The 22,440-nt window shown below is 41.1% G+C and overlaps 1 protein-coding gene across 2 annotated transcripts in view; it reads left to right on the top strand.

Moving 5' to 3' along the window:
- Positions 1-22,440, top strand: part of KIF20B (kinesin family member 20B) — a 274,317-nt gene that overhangs the window by 130,717 nt on the left and 121,160 nt on the right. For both annotated transcript variants that reach the window (XM_030203051.1, XM_030203052.1), the window contains exons 15-16: positions 1,934-2,099; positions 15,527-15,734. In XM_030203051.1, coding sequence (XP_030058911.1) covers positions 1,934-2,099; positions 15,527-15,734 — 374 coding nt within the window. The remainder of the gene's footprint in view (positions 1-1,933; positions 2,100-15,526; positions 15,735-22,440) is intronic.

Genomic DNA, 22,440 nt, shown 5'->3' with positions numbered 1-22,440 from the left:
CATAATCTAGTGATTTATTCCATAATGATGGACCAATGTTGAACAATTTAATCTTTTATATTTATCCAATCTAATATGCCTGAAAGTAGGAAATTCTTGAGAGACTACTGGATCTCCCTTTACGGGTAGGCGTGTAATTCTTTAGAGAGGCAGCAAGGTAAGATGGATTTTTAAGAAGGATTTAAAAATTAAAACCAGTATTTTAAAATGAATACACCAAAGAATGAGACAACCATGCAATTGCTTGAAACAAAGGAATGATATGTTCATAACGAACATTCAAAGTTAGCCAGTAGCATTCTGTGATACCTGAAATGCCCTTAAACGGCATTTTGGAAGTACTGAAAACAAGAAGTTACAGTAATCGAATGGTAGATATACAAAAGCTTAGACCACTGTACAAATATTTGCAGGACTTGGAGTTATGTTCATGTCTAAGCATTTTTAATTTGAAATTGCATGTTGAACAACTCCTTCAATGTGTGGTTTCATAGACAAAGATGTATCAAGTACAACTCTCCTAGATGTTTATAAAATACGTGTTGAACAATTCCTTTTAATGTGTGATTTCATAGTCAAAGATATATTGAGTACAACTCAAGATATTTAATCTCTCTCAAATTGGTATTTCAATTCCTTCAAAAGAAAAAATTGGGAAGTTTGGAGAATCAGCAACTGACGGGGAAAAAAAGAACTTGCATCTTTGCTGGATTTAGTCTTGTTATATAGCCAATTTTTTTTTCTTAAACACAAGTTAGATGGTGAAGGTATTGGACATCATTGCCTTTATAGGGGAAAAAGTGATTGATGTCTGTATATAACTAAGGCGGAATATAAATCTAACCTGTTAGATTTATATTCGAAGCGATTATTTCTAAAGGGTTAGAACGAAAAGGTTTTTGCCTCTCTTCAGATGACATAAAGGTTTGCAACGGTGGATACCCTGGTGGGAATAGACAACATAAGTGATTTTGAAAATTAAGAAATGTGGGCTAAATTTATTTAATGCAAAGAAACAGTGATGCGTTTTGGGTGCAGAAATCCAAAGTTGCTGTGTATGATGAAAGGCTGATGTGCATGGTCCAAGAGATGGACATTAGGGTGATAGTGTCTGAGGATCTCAAGGTGGCACATCAATGTGACAAGGTGTTGGTCAGTCATTAATATGCTAGGCTTCATAGAAAGACGCATAATCAGAAGAGAGGAGGTGATAATGTCCCCGTATAAATTTGTATTGAGTCCCCAGTTGGAGTACTGTTAACTTTTTGGAGCCTGTATTTTACTAAGATTAAAAAAACTTGAAAAGCGGTTCAGAGGAAGGCAATCAAAATGGTATGGGGTCTGTACCTTGAAAATCTGATTTTCTATTAAGTCACCAAAGGATCACTCCAGACTAATGGGTTATGCCCATCTGTCAGTAGGTAAAGATAAAGAACAGTAATGAGCTATGCTTTTTACTGTGCAGCCTGACTCAGTCAGTATTCTTTATTTCCAGCAGGTGGATAGAAGCTCCTGTGCAGCTCTGTGACTATTCCTGATGATGATAAACTGAATAGGCCTTACAGTGGCAATAAAAATTCATGATTTTTTTTTAAGGTCTTACAGGTATTTTAATATTAATGGAGTGAAAACTGTTCTGAGCACTATATTTTGAATGCTAGAAATATTTGTAAGACCGCTTGTGAGCAGGCTCTATACATTTCTATTGCTGAGCAAGGATTTGATTCAGCAATATACCATTTTTATGCTCTTCAATTTCATAACCAAACTTTTGTGAAGAGAAAGTGACACCCCTCTTCAAAAATAAATAAATATATGTGTGGTGTGTGTGTGTGTATGTATGTAAGTTCAAAAAGAAATATGGAAGACATCTATGAGTAAGAAACTATAAAAATATAATGCCCAGGATACTTACCATTATTTTTCAACATAGTGAATATCTTGAGCGAGAACGTGAGGTATTGGAAGATAGATGTGATGAACGTGTTCAGATCTTAAAGAATTTAATAACGGAAAGCACTAAAGAGGGCAGCACAGTAGAGGAAGGAATAGATTCAGAATCTCTCTCAACACAGCTACCAACCAAGGTATCTTTCATGGTAAGTGATGCATTTTTGTTTGTCATGATGGTGCATGTTGATAGCTTAGTTCTCAGGACCTGAAATTTCATAGTATTTGGCAGCATGCATATGGTTTTTCATGTAAACATAAGAATGCTGCAAAAAAAAAAATGTTGATCCTTTGGTTTCAGACTTTGTTTTATCAATTACTGTTTTACTTCTGCTTCTTCCATTCCAGTGTAAAAACAGTATACAAACAGAGTGGTGAATGAGAGAGGAGACAATTGTATAGGCTGTTGGAGTATTACTGCCTGGCATTTTGTATTTGTATAATAGGCCTCAATTACATTGCTGACATCGTATCATTTCTATAGTGCTACAAGGCATACGCAGTGCTGTACACCATACATAACAGAGGCCTACTATGGAACCACAACCATTGTTCTACTGGAAACCTTCTTGGATAAGAAGGAAGCCTCTATGACAGCAAGAGCTGGGTCTTTGGACCTCAAAACCACATCATCATCTTTAAAATCTCAGATTTTTTTTGTAATCAGCTTAGCACCAAAGACAGGGGAAAGGGTATAAAACTTTCTTCCCTGAAACTGTTATCTTCTAGCTGGCTGTTATCTTGTTCAGTTCACACAAGAGCTGCTATCAGCTGGCTCCGAGCTGGCAACATGATGAAGGCTCATTGAGGGCCAGATGCACTAAACTTAACGAGCCACTAATGTGGTTTTAAACTAGTTCTAGCCAGTTTAGCGAACAAGTAGTAAACTGGGACATACGCAAAAGGGTTCTCCGAGCCATTTTCCTGTCACGGTAGCAGCTAACAAAAATGGAATGCAAAGTTATTTTAATGAGCTAATTATTATTATAATGTGAATGCGATGTGATGCACTACTGTTTCCGACCCCATGCACAAAAGCAGCCCCTACCTTTACTGTGTAAATTTTAACGGGAGGTCTGGACCTGCCAGTTCTTCATTATCGTAAGTAGAAGAAGGGGAGAAACAAGGCAGGGAAGATGGAGCACAAAAAAAAAGTATACTAGCTTTCACGCAGTTTTTTTGTGTGTACGAAAGCTGTGCCATATGTTTCTTTTTCAAATGACATTTTACTGGCAAGAAATTGGGGTGGGGTAGGGGCAGTACAGAAATGTAAAGCATAAAAGTAATGGTGACTTAACAAAAATGTAAGGAAGACAAGGGTCCATCAAAGAAACAGCGTCTGTGGGAAACGGGCTTGGTTCCACTACCAGCTGTTCCTGCTGCTTCCTTCTATTGGCCGGCTGACATCCTAGAACGCCCATCGCCCTGAAGATGGACTCTAATTGGCTGGCTGCTGTCCCAAGTCCTCCTCCCTGCAGGGCTTTCCTGATGACATCACTTTAGAGCTGTGAACTGATTGGATCCGAACTTCCTGGTGTCCCCCTCCACAGAGAGGGGCTAAACCAAGTGGACAGCATCAGCCTGGGATGTCCCGCCCACTCACTACCCACCCCTTCAAAGACACTATTTTGCCCAGCACCAATGTCAAGCTCACTGGTGTATAATTTCCCAGATCACCTCTGGAACTATGTGTTATAAATTGGCGTTACATTGGCCACCCTCCAGTCTTCTAGTGCCATGCTTGATTTTAAAGATAAATTACATATTACTAACAATAGTTTTGCAAGCTCATTTTTCAGTGCTGTGGGTTCTCTGGGATGGGTATGTAGAAGTATTTACCTGAGATCTCACCTTTGCTGGTCTTGGCCTATACAGCCATTGCTATACCATATGGATTTTACAGCTTGTGGCCTGTATGCATCAGTTACCATCAGAATCCAGCTTGGTTACAAAAAGGAAAATTACTGCTGAGCATTCCAAGATGACTTCATCCAAGGACATGTTCTTTGTTGCAAACTAGCCCAGTTATCTCCTGGGAAGATTGGAGGAGAGAGACACACATGGCTCCAGGAATATGGGATCAGACAGGGAGGTTTGCATGCCATCAATAGCAGTTTCATGGCTACAACAAAGGCTCACTTCATGACCACCATCTGTGATTGGTCCACAGGTATCATCTGACCGATGGATGCCAAAAGGTTGGACTGAAGAATAGGAGAGACGACCAGAAGACTTGCAGCAGGTGGATAGAAGGTTCGAAAAGAGCAAGAGACTGATTTCCAAAACACCAGTGAACTGCATACCTTGTAACAAACTCACAAGTTTAGCTGAGCTACAATATACGGCCTTACCTAAAGATTGTGCCATCTGCATCCAGAATACAGATCTCAGACTTTATTCCTGGACTGGGAGAAATATCAGTGCCAGAAATGGTATTCAAAGCTGATGAGTCAGAGACTGAATGAAATCTCTATAAACCTGGACAATGTAATGGTGCTATTTGACAAATTGAAGAGTAGTAAATCACCTGGACCGGATGGTACCTGTAAGAAAGGGCAACCCCCCAATATATATATATATATATATATATATATATATATATATATATATATATATATATATATACTGTATATATATTTCTTTACCTAATAAATAATATATATTCCATCAGTGGCATTGTTCCTTTTTCCAGCACAACTAGCTAGCCATTGGGCCAAAGAGGTACGCTTCCCCTGTCTCGCACCCTACACCTGGAATAAACTTCCTGAGCCCCTACGTCTTGCCCCATCCTTGGCCACCTTTAAATCTAGACTGAAAGCCCACCTCTTTAACAATGCTTTTGACTCGTAACCACTCACCTCCACCTACCCTCCTCTCTTCCTTCCCGTTCACATTTAATTGATTTGATTTTCTTACATTTTTTTTTTGTCTATTAGATTGTAAGCTCTTTGAGCAGGGACTGTCTTTCTTCTATGTTTGTGCAGCGCTGCGTACGCCTTGTAGCGCTATAGAAATGCTAAATAGTAGTAGTAGTAGTAGACACGAGTCCAGAATATTTGCTATTTAGTAGTGTTCTGTCAGCTTAAGTACATCTGGATTTATATTAGGAGTTATTCTCCTGGATATATAGATACCTATATACTGGGGGTTTGCCCTTTCTTACAGGTACCATCCGGTTCAGGTGATTTGCTACTCTTCAATTTGTCAAATAGCACCATTACATCTTCCAGGTTTATAGAGATTTCATTCAGTCTCTCTGACTCATCAGCTTTGAATACCATTTCTGGCACTGATATCTCTCCCCAATCTTCCTTGGTGAAGACCAAAGCAAAGAATTCATTTTAATCTCTCCGCTATGGCTTTGTCTTCCCTGAGTGCCCCTTTTACCCCAAGCAAGTAACCAGGCGATCCTCATGTCCACCAGCTACAGAGCTACCTACCTGCTTAATAATCAAATCACTAACTACAGCAGCCGTCCTAACCCTTCCCTCCTGAGCAGAAACTCTTGGAGACGCATTCTCGGTGCGAGAGGTATTGCATCTCCTGGTGTGCTGGTCCTGGCTACAGGATTACTTCCAGCTGCACCAGGTTGGTGATCTCCTTTCAGAAGACCTAACTCCCCAAGGCAGCATAGGGGCTGCCAGACTGGAGGTGGGACTTCTCTACAACGTCCCTGTAGGCCTCCTCTATGTACCTCTCTGTCTCCCTCAGGTCCTCCAAATGTGCTAGTCTAGCCTCAAGAGAACAGACTCATTCTCTGAGAAGTAGGATCTCTTTGCATTGAGCGCACACATTTGCTACCTCACCAACTGGGAGATAATCATACATGTGACACTCAATGCAAAAGACTGGATAGCACCCCTCTCACTGCTGTAATGCCGCTGTATCTTAGTATTGAGTTATTTAATTAAAATTTCTTAAAGTAATAGGGATATGAGATGAATTTAAAGAATCTTACAATTATATGGTGTAATATGTAATTTATTTAGTGTTTGCTTCTCAAACTAATTATAATTAAAACGCTAATGAAAACTCTCTTGTCCTAATTAGAGTAAATCTCTATAAGTGAAGAGTTGAGCTAGGGGTGGAGGGGAGCTTAGGAGGGAGGGTGGGAATGAGGACTGAACTAGGCCCTTCTTTGCCTTCTAGACTATCTGTTAATGCTGTGACAGAAAATTCATTTTAAAACTATAGGAATAAGGGTATGTAGACTAATAATTTGCTTCTCTCTTTTTTTTTTTTTTTTTTTTAATTCTGTGTTTATCAATATCTTACAATTCCTCTTTTAAACCTAATCTTTTTAAGTTACCAAGCACAGAGCAAAATAATGTCACTTACCTATAGAAATGTCCTCTTCTCTCAGAACTTCCTCTTGAATGTGGAGGTGGACTCTCTCAGCAGGCACTTCTTGGACCCAGAGTAATGGGAACTTTTCACCCACGGGTTTCAGCTGGTAGTGGACCATTGGGGTTCTCCACTTCTGGTCTTGAAGATGACAAAAACAAATGCCAGTGTCCAAATTCTTCAGCTTACGGTTTGATAGACACCCTTAGTAAAAGATTTTTTTTAATACGCTTAGGCAAATGAGGGCAATAAAATCAAATTTGCAACAGGAGGATTTTAGGGTTTTAGCCCAGGCAGTTTTGTTGTCTTAACTAGATTGTAATTCATTATATCTTCAGATCACAAGAAATTTACAAAATCATTTGCAGCTGATACAGAATACTGCTGTTAGGCTGGTTTGTGGGCTGAGTTGCTTTGATAGTGTTGTTTTCATCTGTGTGATCCTCACTGGTTATCAATACATCACCTTTTTTATTTTAAGATGTTATTTAATTTTTAAATCAGTTTGTTTTAAATTCAAAGGGGTTAGGAGAATTCCTTGTTCCATCTGCCAGTAGAAAATTGGGCTTTCTGAGAACTTTCAAATTAGGTTTTCCTTCTTTAAAAATCTTACACTAAAGACAGCATTCTTGGTGGCTGTGTCGACACCTAGGGTTTCGGAGCTTCAGACTCTTCTTTCGGGATCCCTTTATTTTTTTCGCTTTTTGGAAGCAGAGGTCTCCCTGTACATGGTTCCTTCCTTTCTTCCAAAAGTGGTATTAGCATTTCATCTCAACCAATCTTTGGAGCTTCTGTCCTTTGGCAGAGAGGTGAAGAGACTCAGAATTCTTCATTGAAGCTTGTCGATGTACGAGAGTCCTCATTAGATATCTGGAAGTCACAAACGAATTTCGCAAATTGGACAGACTGTGCTTTGTGTTAAACAGAGGCTTGGCTGCTTTTCTCTCAATTGCTAGATGTCAGTGTAAAGTAAAGTAATTGGTCAAATAATGACCGTCACCTTGCATGGTGCTTTCTGCATATCTCTTGTTCTCTACAGATTGTCCATTGATGAGAGGTCCACACGTTTCCTCGTCTGGTTATTGTTAGGTTAGCAAATTTTTTTAAAGTGGTTGTGTTTGTTCTGAGTTTCTGCTTGACGTAAATACAGAGGAGCTGGATTGGTTGCCAAGAGATGTCTAAGCTCGTTTTTTCAGCTTTCTATCTCAACTTGCTGGTTGATGGATAAAATTGTCAATATCAGTGATATACTATGATATCCCTTCACAAGTTTACTGCTGTTCACAAAAGAGAGTGAGTTACATAGACAACAGATCACCCAAAATTACATACCAAAGAAAAGGCATTAACTTTCAAATTATCAGGGTAAGACCTAATTTCTCCTTTAATATTCCTTTTCTGTAAGTATTAGAGGTTGGATGTCCAGGCAAAGGTGGAGCCTGCCTGTGATGATGTCTTGTGATCCACCATGACTTTGTTGTCTTCTAGTCTGCAGCATAACCTCTGTACATCCAGTTCACCTAAACTGGTCTGGTATTGACAATACGAATGGTGAAATTTGGTCTTACCTGTTTATTTCCTTTCCTTGATTTCCTTACCAGACCAGTTTATACATGCCCTGAAGGCTGTAACACAGAAGTATGCTTTAAAAAAAAAAAAAAGTACATATGAGGGTCTGTTTGTGCCTTGCCTTATTGACCCACTAGACCACACCAGTTGTGTTCCCCTTAGCAGCAGATGGAGGAAAAGAATACTGAAGATTCACTGACATAGCCAGTATAAGGTGTGGTGCTGCCAAAGATCTTGCTAGTATTTCTCTGCCTCTAGCAGATGGACTGGTGCAGCAGAATGACTATTTCCAACAATACTCCCTGGCCCATAGACTGTAGCCTTGGGCCCAGAGGTTGAGTGCTGGACCCTATGAGTTCTTAGATCAGTCTAAGGCCCTCACCCCAGTGGAGTAAAGGGATGCTTCTTCTGTGAGCCCCAACCTTGGCCCACAGGCTTTGTCTTGGCATGGCACTGTCTTTCTTGGGTATCATGTTGGCAGGACACGGTGTAAGGGAGGCCAGATTTCTTGGGGCTTTTTGTGTATGTATATGTATGTACAGTATGTATATGTGTGGGTGTGTATGTACACCTACATATGTCCTAATAGAGTGGTTGACTGAGGTTGAGGCAGGGGAAAGCAGCTCAGCGAGGGTAAGGCAATGCTATACAGCTGTGCAGCAAGGCTGTGCCAGGAAACTGCACTATAATTCTGCAATGTTAGGCTTCACAGTAAGGCGAAGGTGTACCAAATAGTTTTCAAGCCTTGACATCTTGATATCCAGAGGTGACTGGTTCAAATCCCTTCTGTACCTTGTGATGTTGGGCAAGTCACTTAACCCTCCAATGTCTCAGGTACAGAATTAGATTGTGAGCCCTCCAGGGACATGGAAATACCCATTGTATCTGAATGTAACTCACCTCGATTGACTACTGAAAAAGGTGTGAGCAAAATTCAAATAAATTCAATTAATAATTTCATAAAGTGTATTTCTCCTAATTGGCCAGCAGATGGCTTTGGTTTATGTTTTAAAGCTGTTTATTCCCAGAACTTTCTATTCCCCTCTTAACTGACTTGCAGAGCAGTGTACAGGCTAAAACAAAGAGTAGAAAAGGAACTCCATTAAAATAGTAAAGTATAGCATCCATATCAGAATAACTAAAAGAGAGGTAAAATAAAGATAAGGAAACAAAATGAGTGATAAAGTAAAAATGAAGTTAAAAATAAAATGGTAGTAGGTATCTGGTGTCGATAGTCAAGACAGTTCTTCCAAAAGCTTGCTGAAAGCTGTTTTCTTTTCCAGTTTAAGCTTGTGGAAAGGCTGTCAACAGTACCATTGAACAAGTACTTTCAAAGTTGGTGCCCTGGACTCTGGCCCTGGAGTTCAAATCTAGCCAGGAGTTACTGGATTTTTCCCAGCGTCAGCTAGGTAGAGCAGAGGGTGAACATCTGTGCCCTGAGGCCCTGTTTAAGACTTGTGAGCAGTTAATTTCCTGAAACTCCCCAGGTGCTATCCAGGTAGTAGCAAAGTGTTTAGATAGTTTAATGTTGATCTTTATTTCAGTTACCTGTTATTGCTTGCTGATTTTCACCTTTTTCCTCAGTTCACTGTTCTACTATTTTGTGATAATAAACCAATTTGTTAGCTCTGTCCTGTACTGATTAAGAATCCTGGTGGTTTGTTTTGTCTGTGGGTGCTTTCTAGGAATTGTGGGACCCCTGTGTGGACCCAGTGTCCTAGAAATCACCAGGGAATAACTTAGCGTAGGAAACTCCCCCAGAAGCAAGCGGGACCCAGTCAGTGGCAGAAGGTTGCTACTGTAGAGCACAAGTGGCAGGTGCAGGCAGACATGAGCAGTGCCGAGGGAAGACCTAAGTGGCTGCACGGTTAGCTCCAGGTGGTTGCTAGTCAGGAATGACAGAAGGGCTAGGGTTTAGTGTTGACATTGTGATTAGGATGTAAGTTGGCTGCTACAATGGTGCTGATCTGCATGTGGAAGCTAGACCTGGCGTGTTAACCTATTGGTGGATCTGTATGAATAAGTTTTCTTTCTATACTGTCCTTTTCTTGTACAATTGGGGCAGTTTGCAGTCTAAATTATAAAAGGAAATACAATTTGTTCTTTGGGGGGGGGGGGGGGTGACAGTAGGTGCAAGGTTAAGAACATAAGAATAGCCAATCTGGGTCAGACCATTGGTCCATCTAGCCCCCAGTATCCTGCTTCCAACAGGGACCAATCCAGGTCACAACTATCTGGCAGAAACGCAGTTAGCAAAATTCCATGCTACCAATCCAGGGGCAAACAGTGGCTTCCCCCCCAGCTCATCTCAGTAACAGACTATGGACTTTTCCTCCAGGAACTTGTCCAAACAAAAAACCCAGGCACACTAACAGCTGTTATCCTCCAGCAACGAGTTCTATGCTTAACCATTCTTTGAGTGAAAAAGTATTTCCTCTTATTTGTTTTAAAAGTATTTTAGAGTGTGTGTCATTCCCCCCCCCAGCCTTTATACTTCTTGAAAGAGTGAAAAATAGATTCACTTTTATCCATTCTATACCACTCGGGATTTTGTAGACCTCGGTTTTATCCCCCTCAGCAGTCTCTTTTCCAGGCTTTAGAGCTCTATCTTCTTTAGCCTTTCATCATTTGAGAGGAGTCCATCCCCTTTATCATTTTGGTTGCTCTTCTTTGAACCTTTTCTAATTCTGCTGTATCTTTTTTGAGATAACGACTAGAATTGAACACAGTACTCAAGGTGAAGTCGTATCATAATATTCTTGGTCTTAGTTTGCATCCCTTTTGTGATCATTCCTAGCACCTGTTTGGCCCTCGTTGCACACTGGGCAGAAGATTTCAGCATATTTATAATTACACCTAGATCTGAGTGCTGACTCCTAAGGTGGACCCTAGCATCAGGTAACTATTATATGGATTATTCTTCCCAATGTGGCTCACTTTGCATTTATCTACATTAAATTTTATCTTCCATTTTGATGCCCAGTCTTCCAGTTTCCTGTTACGTCTGTGCTCACCGCGCCCTCTGGTGGCCAGAACCGGTGGCTGCTATGGACTATCATCCGTTCCAGATTTCAGCCCAGTCCGGATCTTCCAGACTGCCAGACTTGCTCCTTTTGTTTGAACCTGCACAGCTCCCGTAGTTGCTTGGTGATTGCTGCAGCTGAGCCTCAATTGCTGCTGGGCTTATTAGCCATTTTGGATACTCTCTGCCTTTGCATCGTCTAAGGTCCCTGGTATGTTGGTGCGTTGTGCACTTCTGCCTAGTCTGGTTTCTTGTTTTAGTTTCTTGCCTGATTCTGCTGTGTGTCCAGACCCGGCTTGTTTCCTGGTTTTCTCTACTGCCTGCCCTGACCTGGCTAGTAACCTTGTTTTCTCTGCTGTCTGCCCCGACCTGGCTTGTTCCTTGGTTTATTCTACTGTTCTGTGTCTAGTTCTTGGTTCTCTGTGTGTCTTGTTTAGTGGCTGCCTGGCAGCTTTCAGTCCTATTTCTTATCTGTTTGTGTTTCTTGTTTAGTGGCTGCGCTGGCAACATTTAGTCCTGCTCTGTCGTGTGTTGTCTGTTGGTATCCTGCACCTGCCCTGCCCTGCAAAGCCCTGCCGGCTGCCTGCACCCAGGGGCTCAACTCCTGGGGAAAAGTGGCTAAGCGCAGGTGAAGACTAGGGTTCCTGCTCTGCCTGCTCCAGCTAGTTTGCCTCTGCTGCAACCCCAGTCCGGGGTTCCAGTCCTGTTCTGTCCTGTCCCTGGTCTAAGGGTGGTTTTGCCTGCTACTGTCGCTCCTCGGCAGTGGCCCAAGGGCTCACAAACCTAGTTTCCAGCTTTGAAAGTGTGACATTTCCTTAAGGTCTTTCTGAAAATTTTCACAATCGCATGTGTTTTGACAATGTGAATAGTTTTGTCATCTGCAAATGTAATCACTTCACTTGCCGTTCCAATTTCCAGATCACTTATAAATGTTAAATATCACCAGTCCCTGTACAGATCCCTGCAGCAGTCCACTATTCATTCTCCTTTGAGAAAAATGGCCATATAACCCTATCGTCTGTTTTCTGTCCAATAACCAATACCTAATTCACAGAGGGACATTGCCTCATATCTTGTGACTTTTAAAACTTTTCTCAGGAATCTCTCATGAGGAACTTTGTCAAAAGCTTTCTGAAAATCTAGATATACTACAAAAACCAGCTCACCTTTATCTACATGTTGATTCATGCCTTCAAAGAAACAAAGCAAATTGGTGATGCAAGACTTCAGTTGGCTGAATCCATGCTGGCTCTGACCCATTAAACCATATTCGTTTGTGTTCCGTAATTTTATTCTTTATAAGTTTCCACTATTTTGCCCAGCACTAAAGTCAGGCTTACCAGTCTGTAATTTCCCAGATCACCCCTGTAACCCTTTTTAAAAATTAGTATTATGTTGACCACCCTTCAGTCTTCAGGTATTATGGATGATTTTGACGACAGGTTACAGATCATTAACTGCAGGTTAACAATTTCATGTTTGAGTTCTTTCAGTTCCCTAGGGTGTATATAATCCATTCCAGGTGACTTATCACTCTGTCTTGTCAATTTGGCTCAGTGTGTCTTCCAGTTTTACGGAGATTCCTTTCAGTTTCTCCACATCATCACCCTTGAAAACCATTTCTAGTACATGCAGATCTTTTACATCTTCTTCCGTAAAAAGAGAAGCAAAGAATTCATTCAGTCTTCCTGCTATGGCCTTGGCCTCCCTTAGTGTCCTGTTTGTTTCTTCATGATCTAACGGTCCCACAGATTTCCTTAGGTGTTACTATGATTTTTTTTTCCTCTGAGGCAAGTTTTTCTTCATATTCTTTTAGCCTTCTTTATCAGTGCTTTCCATCTAGCTTGCCAGTGCTATGTTACTTCTTCATTTTCTTCGTTTCAAATCTTTTTTCATTATTTGAAGGATCTTCTGGCTCCAATAGCCTCTTTCATTTCACTTCTTTATTTATTTATTTATTACTTTTAAATTACATACCAAAGCAAAGCTTTGTCAAGAAATAACACAATAATGTCAGGAGAAATAATCATTATATGGGATAAATCCTGTAGGAAACTATTAATCATCATAGTCCTCTACTTAGGGAGACTGAAATAAAACCTTACAAGAGGATAAGGATATTTAACAAAGAAATATGTAAATACAATACAAGTATGGCGTCAAGTTGTCACTAATAAGCAAATTAAAGTCCGCTCTGTTGGGTCCTTATGGCTGGTTAGGTAGCTTTGCATTTAAAAAAGAACGAAGTTGCAAAGGCTCAAAGAAATGTCTTATTTTCATAAAAAACTATTGCAAGGAAATCGAAGCTGAAACTTAGCTCCCATCTGTAGTGTCTCTTGTCTCATCATCAGGAATTTTTTCCTCCGTTCCTGTGTGGTTCTTGATACATCTGGGAATATTTGAACTCTTTCCCCCAAAAATACCACAGAAGAGGTTTGTCTCAGATATTGTCTCAGGATAGCTTCTTTATCCATCAAAAAGACAAAAGATACCAATAGAGTGGATCTATATTCAACCTCCTCTTGTGATTGCTCCAGCAACGCCGATATGTCCAAGTGTTCCAAAGCTCTTTCAGTAGGCTCTTTATCTTTTTCCTTGGGTTCTCGAGCTGGTAGCATATAAAGTTTTTGTATTGGGGGGAAGTTTGTCTCAGAATAATTGAAAATTTCCTTCAACTTATGGAACAAATCTCTTAATGGGGTATATTTAACAAAAGGAAAGTTCAAAAACCTCAAGTTTAAATTTCTGGCCCCATTTTCTAGATTTTCAGTCTTCCTGTGCATGAAGTCCACATTTTGGAACAGTTTACACTCTTTCATTTCACTTTTTAATCATACTGGCTGTTGTTTGCTGTTCTTTCCATCTTTTGTTTCCATGTCATTAAGACTGTGGCAGCTGCACTGCTTCCGTGCCCCGTGCATTGTATTTTGTGTCTTTGAGCCGCTTCGGCTTTATAGCTCTTATCCTCATCCTCCCTTTGATTGGGATTTACATCGCTGATCTGTTTTTTGTTGCTAATGCTGCGGTATCACCGGTTACCTAGGGCTACACAACCCTTGTGGTGTTCTCCTTGCGGTTATCGGAGGAATTTTGCTTCAGTCCTCGGTGCACATTGTGCCTCGTGGGTTCAGCGTCTGATTTCCATTGAGTTCAATGCTGGTTTTAAGCTCATGGACCACATAATAGTTTGTCTTCTTTTCCATAGTCTATATTGCTGCATAGTGTTTGGTTGTTTTCTCATTGGCATCGTAATAAGTTCCTTAGTTGTTATACAGTACATCAACCTTTTTTCTGCTGTATGGTGCCAGTATCCTAATTTTCTTTGCTGTGTAGGATGCTGAGTATTGGCACTATCATATGCTATACGTAGTGGAATCGTCCCATGCTCCATAGTCGGCATTCTTCTTGTGGCTTTCAGCCATCTACCCTATATGCTGCATCATGCCATGGCAGCTCGCTCTCTTCTGCTTAAGGGGCAGTACCTTGGTACCCTGCATGGCAGCTGCACCTTCTGAATTGCGAGTGCCAAGCTTCTTGCAGACTCTAGTCTGGTGGCATATTTTTCGCCATGTGGGTGGTAACATCCTTATTGACGCATTGTGGCATCATTTCTGTAGTTGCATTTGCGAACATACTAGAAGACTTTCTTGGCTGGTCCCTGGTATGTTGCAAGCGATATTCTATCATAGGCTGTGATCCTTCATTGAGCTGCTTTTGATTTCATTTTTGGTTCTCTATTCAGTCGTTATTGCTTTAACCTTTTTCTTCCTGCTTCTTCCACCCTCATTGGGACACTGCTTTGCTACATCCCATTTGTTCTGGACTGGTCCTACCAGACCAGTCTAGAAATCATCCCCGTCTGGAATTCATGTTTGTGTTTTTTTTCTCAGCTTGGATTTCTCCTTTTTCATCGAATTATTATTATTTTTTTTAAACATAGCTGCCTTACATCTCCTGACTCAGTGAAACACCTGTCTCAGTCGAGCATAAACCTCATTGCTTGTTCATTAACTTGTATCCTCCATGGCATATTGAGTATGATCTCTTCCACGTTTTCAGCAATAAGACTTACAAGCACCATTGCTTGGCTAATCAAAATACTGAACATTCCAGGTTGCACAATACCCTTAAGAGATAAAGTACTTGGAACTATTTTTTCTCTGTGTCCTTCCGCTGGTAGATGAACATAACCCATTTGTTCTGGATTGGTCTGGTAGAACGAAAGGAAGGAAAATTATCGGGTAAGACACAATTTTTCTATTGCCCTTTCCAAAAGTATAAGGACTAGGGGTCACACAATGAAGCTACTAAGTAGTACATTTAAAACAGAGAATTTTTTCACTTCACATGAAATTAAACTCTATAATTTATTGCCAGAGAATGTGGTAAAAACAGCATAGCAAGGTTTAAAAAAGGGTTGAACAAGTCCCCCCAAAAAAGTCTATAAACCATTCTTAAGGTAGAATTCGGAAAATCCACTGCTTATTTTTGGGATAAGGAGCATGAAATCTGTTTCTCTTTGGGATCGTGCCAGGTACTTGTGACTTGTGTTGGAAATAAGACACAGGGCTTGATGGACCTTCAGTCTGTCCCATTATGGCGATTCTTATGTACATATGTAAACCTGTGTTTGAATCCTAGAAAGAAGCTGGTGATCTACCTCTTGAAAACTTCATTGACTGTGTGCAGAGTGACTTGACAATCATAAAAAAGCAGGCTATGGAAGCTCGGCTGCATATTTCATCTATTTCTGACCCACAAGAAGCTATTGTCGACTTTGAAAATAAATTGGCTCAGACTGGTGATGAGCTAGCCAAAACCAAAGAGGAACTGGCCAAGAAGACATGTGGTGAGTTTCTTAAGTGATTTTATAAGCAAAAACCAATAGTTGTTCAGATTGATTGTGTTATAATGGTAGTGCTTTACATCTTTCTTTCAAAAGTTTTAAAGCCTCCTGGTGGGGGTGGGTTTGGATAAAGTTAAAAAGCCCAAAGAAGCAGGATGGAACGAACTTAATTTGCAGAGAAATAAATAAAATACTTTAAATCTGTGCTGGCCCCATAGGGAATACGCAGATGAATCTGTCAAATATTCCAAGGGTTAAACACAAACGCGGAAGTAGTTGGTGTCTCAAGAGTGGCAGTATCAATTTTTTTGTATTACTTATTTCAACATTTAGCTCATGTTTTCCAAGGCAAGTTACATTCAGACAAATTAGGTGATTTTTTTTTTTTAATAGTATTTTATAGTTGTCAATTGGTAAATATAAAGTTGTATAGATGCTTATGTGACAGCTTTGGTGTAGTAATTGTAAAGTAAAATGTTAAAAATGTAGAGTTAATGACTACTTTAATAGGAGGTTTGTGGGTATACATCAAAACCTCCTGCACTACCAGGATTTGCTCTTTGGGATGACCCTTAGTAGTAATCTCCAGCTTGTTGTCTTTTTGTCAGCTTGTCTTTATTTTCTGCCGTACCTGCTTCCCACATGTCCCTTTCCTATTGCAGCAGTATAGGGCAATTGGTTTGCAGGTCCACGCTTCACTGGGTCCACCTGATGCCTTGGTAATCTTATTGTTTTGTACCTTGAAATCTGTCCCCTCCCTTCCTCCTTTTCTCGTTCACTTTTGGGCTTCTAAATTGCCGATCCTTCTGTACAAGGACTCCCCTTATACACAATTTATTCCAAACTATCAAGTAGTTTCTTGTCTTTGATGGAGTCCTGGCTTTAGAATGACGAGGAGCCATATTTACAACGTCTCCCGCAAGGTTTTACTGCTTTTCACTCAGCTCAGGTGTCTAAGAAGGGTGAGAGTTTGGGCATCTGCTCCAGCTCATTTCAATTCAGGAGATTTCCCTGTCAATCAATAAATTCGCTGAGCTGTTAGCTATCCATATTCTTCATGATCCTTTGTTTTATTGGTATGTTACTACCATCCTACTCTTTATCTACTTGGGATACTTTGTTGCATTCCCTAGCAGATGCTATTGAAATGTGATTATTGTAGGTGATTTTAATATTCATACTGATGTTTCCAATCATCCCCGTGTTGTCATTTTTATCTTCTTGCTAATCTGGGGCTTCAACAATGGATCGAATGCCCAATGCATTCTGCTGGCCATACGCTGGACTTGGTAATAAGTTTGGAAGCTTCTTCAGTCCCCCTTAAAATGCTTGATTCGTTTCCTCTACCCTGGACTGACCAACATCTAGTGCTTTTGTTTTTTTTTTTCTGTTCCATCAACTCCTCTGCCATTTGCCAGATCACAGATCCAAATTCACTGGGATTAACCATCCAACTGGTCCACTACTTTGTACTGTTCTCCCAGATAATTTCCTTGAGTTTTCTTTAGAGGATATAAGTAGTACCTGGAATGATTTCCTTCAATGTCTGCTGCTGAGTCAGGAAAATCATCTAATATCTACTTCCACCCAACGTTCGCCTTGGTATCTCCCAGGGCTAAGTGATCAGTTCATAGAGCCTCTGGCACAAACTGAAGACAGTGGATGCTGTATGCACCTTTAAAGCAGCAGGAGCTAGGCTGTACAAGCTACAATCTGGTGAGGCTCCTTAGCAATTCAAACAATCCCACTTGGATCCTATTCTCAACTGTGAAATCATTAACTCATAATGAGACTTCTAGTTTCTCCGAGGACAAGGAGGCCATATTTTCAGTATGGGTGATGTCATCCACATTGTCTGGTTTGGAACTTTTATCAAGCTAGTGGAATTAGAAAAGGTACAGAGAAGGGCGACGAAAATGATAAAGCGGATGGGAAGACTTCCCTATGAGAAAAGGCTGAAACATGTAGGACTCTTCAGCTTGGAGATGAGATGGCTGAGGAGAGATACTATAGAGATCTATAAAATAATGAGTGGAGTGGAACGGGTAGACATGAATCGTTTTACTCTTTCCAAAAATACTAGGACTAGGGCGCATGTGATGAAGCTACATAAGTAATGCCACACTGGGAAAAGACCAAGGGTCCATCGAGCCCAGCATCCTGTCCATGACACTGGCCAATCCAGGCCAAGGGCACCTGGCAAGCTTCCCAAACGTACAAACATTCTATACATGTTCCTGGAATTGTGGATTTTTCCCCAGTCCATTTAGTAGCAGTTTATGGACTTGTCCTTTAGGAAACCGTCCAACCCCTTTTTAAACTCTGTTAAGCTAACCGCCTTCACCACTTTCTCCAGCAACGAATTCCAGAGTTTACTTATGCGTTGGGTGAAGAAAACTTTTCTCCGATTTGTTTTAAATTTACTATACTGTAGTTTCATCGCATGCCCCCTAGTCCTAGTATTTTTGGAAAGCGTGAACAGACGCTTCACATCCATCTGTTCCACTCCACTCATTATTTTATATGCCTCTATCATGTCTCCCCTCAGCCGTCTCTTCTCCAAACTGAAAAGCCCTAGCCTTCTTAGTCTTTCTTCATAGGGAAATCGTCCCATCCCCGCTATCATTTGTCGCCCTTCACTGCACCTTTTCCAATTCTACTATATCTTTCTTGAGATGCGGCGACCAGAATTGAACACAATACTCAAGGTGCGGTCGCACCATGGAGCGATACAACGGCATTATAACATCCGCACACCTGTTTTCCATACCTTTCCTAATAATACCCAACATTCTATTCGCTTTCCTAGCCGCAGCAGCACACTGAGCAGAAGGTTTCAGTGTATTATCGATGACAACACCGAGATCCCTTTCTTGGTCCGTAACTCCTAACGTGGAACCTTGCATGACGTAGCTATAATTTGGGTTCTTTTTTCCCACATGCATCACCTTACATTTGCTCACATTAAACGTCATCTGCCATTTAGCCGCCCAGTCTCCCAGTCTCGTAAGGTCCTTCTGTAATTTTTCACAATCCTGTCGCGAGTTAACGACTTTGAATAACTTTTTGTCATCAGCAAATTTAATTACCTCGCTAGTTACTCCCATCTCTGAATCATTTATAAATATATTAAAAAGCAGCGGTCCTAGCACAGACCCCTGAGGAACCCCACTAGCTACCCTTCTCCATTGTGAATACTGCCCATTTAACCCCACTCTCTGTTTCCTATCCTTCAACCAGTTTTTAATCCACAATAGGACATTTCCTCCTATCCCATGACCCTCCAATTTCCTCTGTAGCCTTTCATGACGTACCTTGTCAAACGTCTTTTGAAAATCCAGGTACACAATATCAACCGACTCCCCTTTGTCCACATGTTTGTTTACTCCTTCAAAGAATTGAAGTAAATTGGTCAGGCAAGATTTCCCCACACAAAAGCCGTGCTGACTTGGTCTCAGTAATCCATGTCCTTGGATGTGCTCTGTAATTTTGTTTTTAATAATAGCCTCTACCATTTTCCCCAGCACCGACGTCAGACTCACAGGTCTATAATTTCCTGGATCTCCCCTGGAGCCTTTTTTAAAAATGGGCGTTACATTGGCCACCCTCCAATCTTCCAGTACCACGCTCGATTTTAAGGATAAGTTGCATATCACTAGCAGTAGCTCCGCAAGCTCATTTTTCAGTTCTATCAGTACTCTAAGATGAATGCCATCCGGTCCAGGAGATTTGCTACTCTTCAATTTGCTGAACTGCCCCATTACGTCCTCCAGGTTTACCGTGAAGTCAGTAAGTTTCTCCGACTCGTCCGCTTGAAATACCATTTCCGACACCGGTATCCCACCCAAATCTTACTCGGTGAAGTCCGAAGCAAAGAATTTATTCAATCTCTCCGCTACGTCTGTCTTCCTTGATTACCCCTTTTACCCTTTGGTCATCCAGCGGCCCAACCGATTCTTTTGCCGGCTTCCTGCTTTTTTATATACCGAAAATTTTTTTTACTATGTTTTTTTGCCTCTAATGCTGTCTTTTTTTTCGTAATCCCTTTTGGCCATCTTTATCTGCGCCTTGCATTTGCTTTGACACTCCTTATGCTGCTGCTTGTTATTGTCAGACGGTTCCTTCTTCCACTTTCTGAAGGCGTTTCTTTTAGCCCTAATAGTTTCCTTCACCTCACTTTTCAATCACGCCGGCTGTCTTTTGGACTTCCGTCTTTCTTTTCTAATTCGTGGAATAAGCTACAAAGCAGTAAATTTAATACGAATCGGAGAAAATTTTTCTTAACATGTAATTAAACTCTGGAATTTGTTGCCAGAGAATGTGATAAAGGTGGTTAGCTTAGCGGGGTTTTAAAAAGGACTGGACGACTTTCTAAAGTAAAAGTCCATAGACCATTATTAAATTGACTTGGCAAAAATCCACTGCTTATTTCTGGGATAAGCAGCATAAAATGTATTAAGCTTTTTTGGGATCTTGCCAGGTATTTGTGACCTGAATTGGCCACTGTTGGAAACAAGATGCTGGGCTTGATGGACCTTTGGTCTGTCCCATTGTGGCAATACTTATGTACTTATAAGCTTATACAGTTTTGAGAGCATGCACAGTGTCCCCACCGTGCATATGTGAGTGCCTTCCCGCCTGCCGCAAGAGCACGGGACTACTAATTTCTCATGCGCAGTGAGGAGAGAACACAATTGCCCAATTCTCCTCGCAGTGTCTGGTGCGTGAGCATTATTTTTCTGATTTTTGTGCCTTTGGGGTTTTTTTTTCAATGATTTTTGTTTTTTTTATTTAGAAAACTGTCTCCTTTTCCTTATAGTTTTAGTTCAGTTTTTCCCCATTTTTATGTTTTCTTTCTTTTTACCATTCTTGGTAGGTTCTTTTAGACCTGAGCTCCAATCGGGCTCTAGTTTTTAGATGCTTCTTCATTTTTTCAGTCACTGTTGAGCTGTTTGATTTCACCACAACTATTTTCCCTTCCATGTCATCAAAGGTTCTCAGAGGCTTTAAGCGCTGTAGCTGGTGCAGTAGGACCATCTCTAGCAAAGACACTCATTCTTGGTATCCTCAACATACCACTTCTAGCTGTGTTCTTTGCCTTCGTATGAAGAAAAGAGCCCAGCTGGCCAGAGATGCTCAAAGAGAGAGAAATTTGGGAGTTCATTCCGGAAACACGGTGGTGGTGTCGGCATCGACGTCGGGAGTTGGATCAGCATCTGGTGCTTCAGTCTATATGGCTGAGAGGCCTCACTTAGACACTGGGAATGGGCGTGTCTCGATTGGGTTTTCATCTGCCTCAACGCTGACTGCTCTATAGGGCCCCGTGACTAGTTTGCATTGTACCAGACCCTGAGGCGACATGGGGATTCGACAATGTCCTCGGCACCAAGGAGCATCAATGGCCAGCATTGGGATAAGGCCAAGAAGCATAAGCATCGATCCCTCTCAACACACGATGCCAGAAGCTCAGTAGCACCAAGGGACTTGTTCCCCAAGAAGCGTCAGCACAGGAAGGACTGCTCCCCCTCCATCTAGGAGATGCTGATGTGAGTCTTGAACCAGTCACCTGTCTCAACCCCTAAAGTTCAGCAGTCTTGTCTTTGAACTGACACCCCTGCCTTCCCTGATGGTATCTCTCGAGGAGTGCATCTGGGCCATGCTCTCTGAGCTCTTGGTGGGGTTTTTACAACAGTGTTCATTGGCATCTGGGATGCTTGCTGCTGCCCCACAAGGCCGCAGCCTGCGGTGAGGTCTCTGACACTAGTCAAGAATGGATCTGAAACCTCAATGCCATTTTCGAGGACATGGCCCCTCTGTTCCAAGGTGGTCTCAGTCTCAGCCCTCCCATGAGGAGTATTTTGCGGGCACCAATTTTTAAAAAGCTTTTATAAGTAATTTCCAAATTTTACAAGAAAACTCTTGAATAGTAAGATATATCTCATTAATAAAGAATAAGAAGTCTCATACAGGAAAAAATGTAGCTAATAAAAATCCATCTATCTCCTGCTTATATATCAAACTAAGAAGATCTTCAAAATGAGAATTATATCTAAAGTCCACAATTAGAAGGCAAGGCACAATTTAAATTAAGCCCAGTCCAAGCAAATTATACATTATGGAGTAGATGTAATAGGTGCTGAAGCAAAGGGAGCGGGAGTAGAGGTCAGCTTAGAGTCCGAAAAGATCATTAAATAGACCGGTTCAAAGAAAACACATTTAACTGACTTTTAATCACACATTTATAGGGAAATTTAAGCCAAAATATGCCTTCTAAATACAAAACACGTGGACTTAATTTTAGGAAAGATTGACGTCTCTGCTGAGTTTGTTGATGGAAGTGCAGCCCAGTTTTGCTGACATCAATGAGGAGCATTCATGGGAGTACGGTAAAGATCCACGGTACTTCCTGGAGGAGGAGTCCTGTGGTATTTCATCTGACCCCACCCCTCCAGATTGCAAATCTATAATATAGCATGATTGCTTTGTCATCTCTGGGATTGGGTCATGGGTACTAGCCTTTATACTGATATTGCGTTTGAGTGGGATTTTTTTTTCTCCAGCCATTACACCCTGTATCGTCTGCATGTGCATCTCTTTGCCGTTCCCGGTAAATTTAAGCATAGTCTGTTGCTGTGGCCACTGTTGGCATTTGTGCACTTCTGCCTAGTCTGGTTTCTTGTTTTAGTTTCTTGCCTGATTCTGCTGTGTG

This window comes from Microcaecilia unicolor, chromosome 5 (genome assembly GCF_901765095.1).
Source record: "Microcaecilia unicolor chromosome 5, aMicUni1.1, whole genome shotgun sequence".
NCBI classification, from domain to species: domain Eukaryota; kingdom Metazoa; phylum Chordata; class Amphibia; order Gymnophiona; family Siphonopidae; genus Microcaecilia; species Microcaecilia unicolor.
This window is presented reverse-complemented; position numbering and strand designations above follow the sequence as displayed.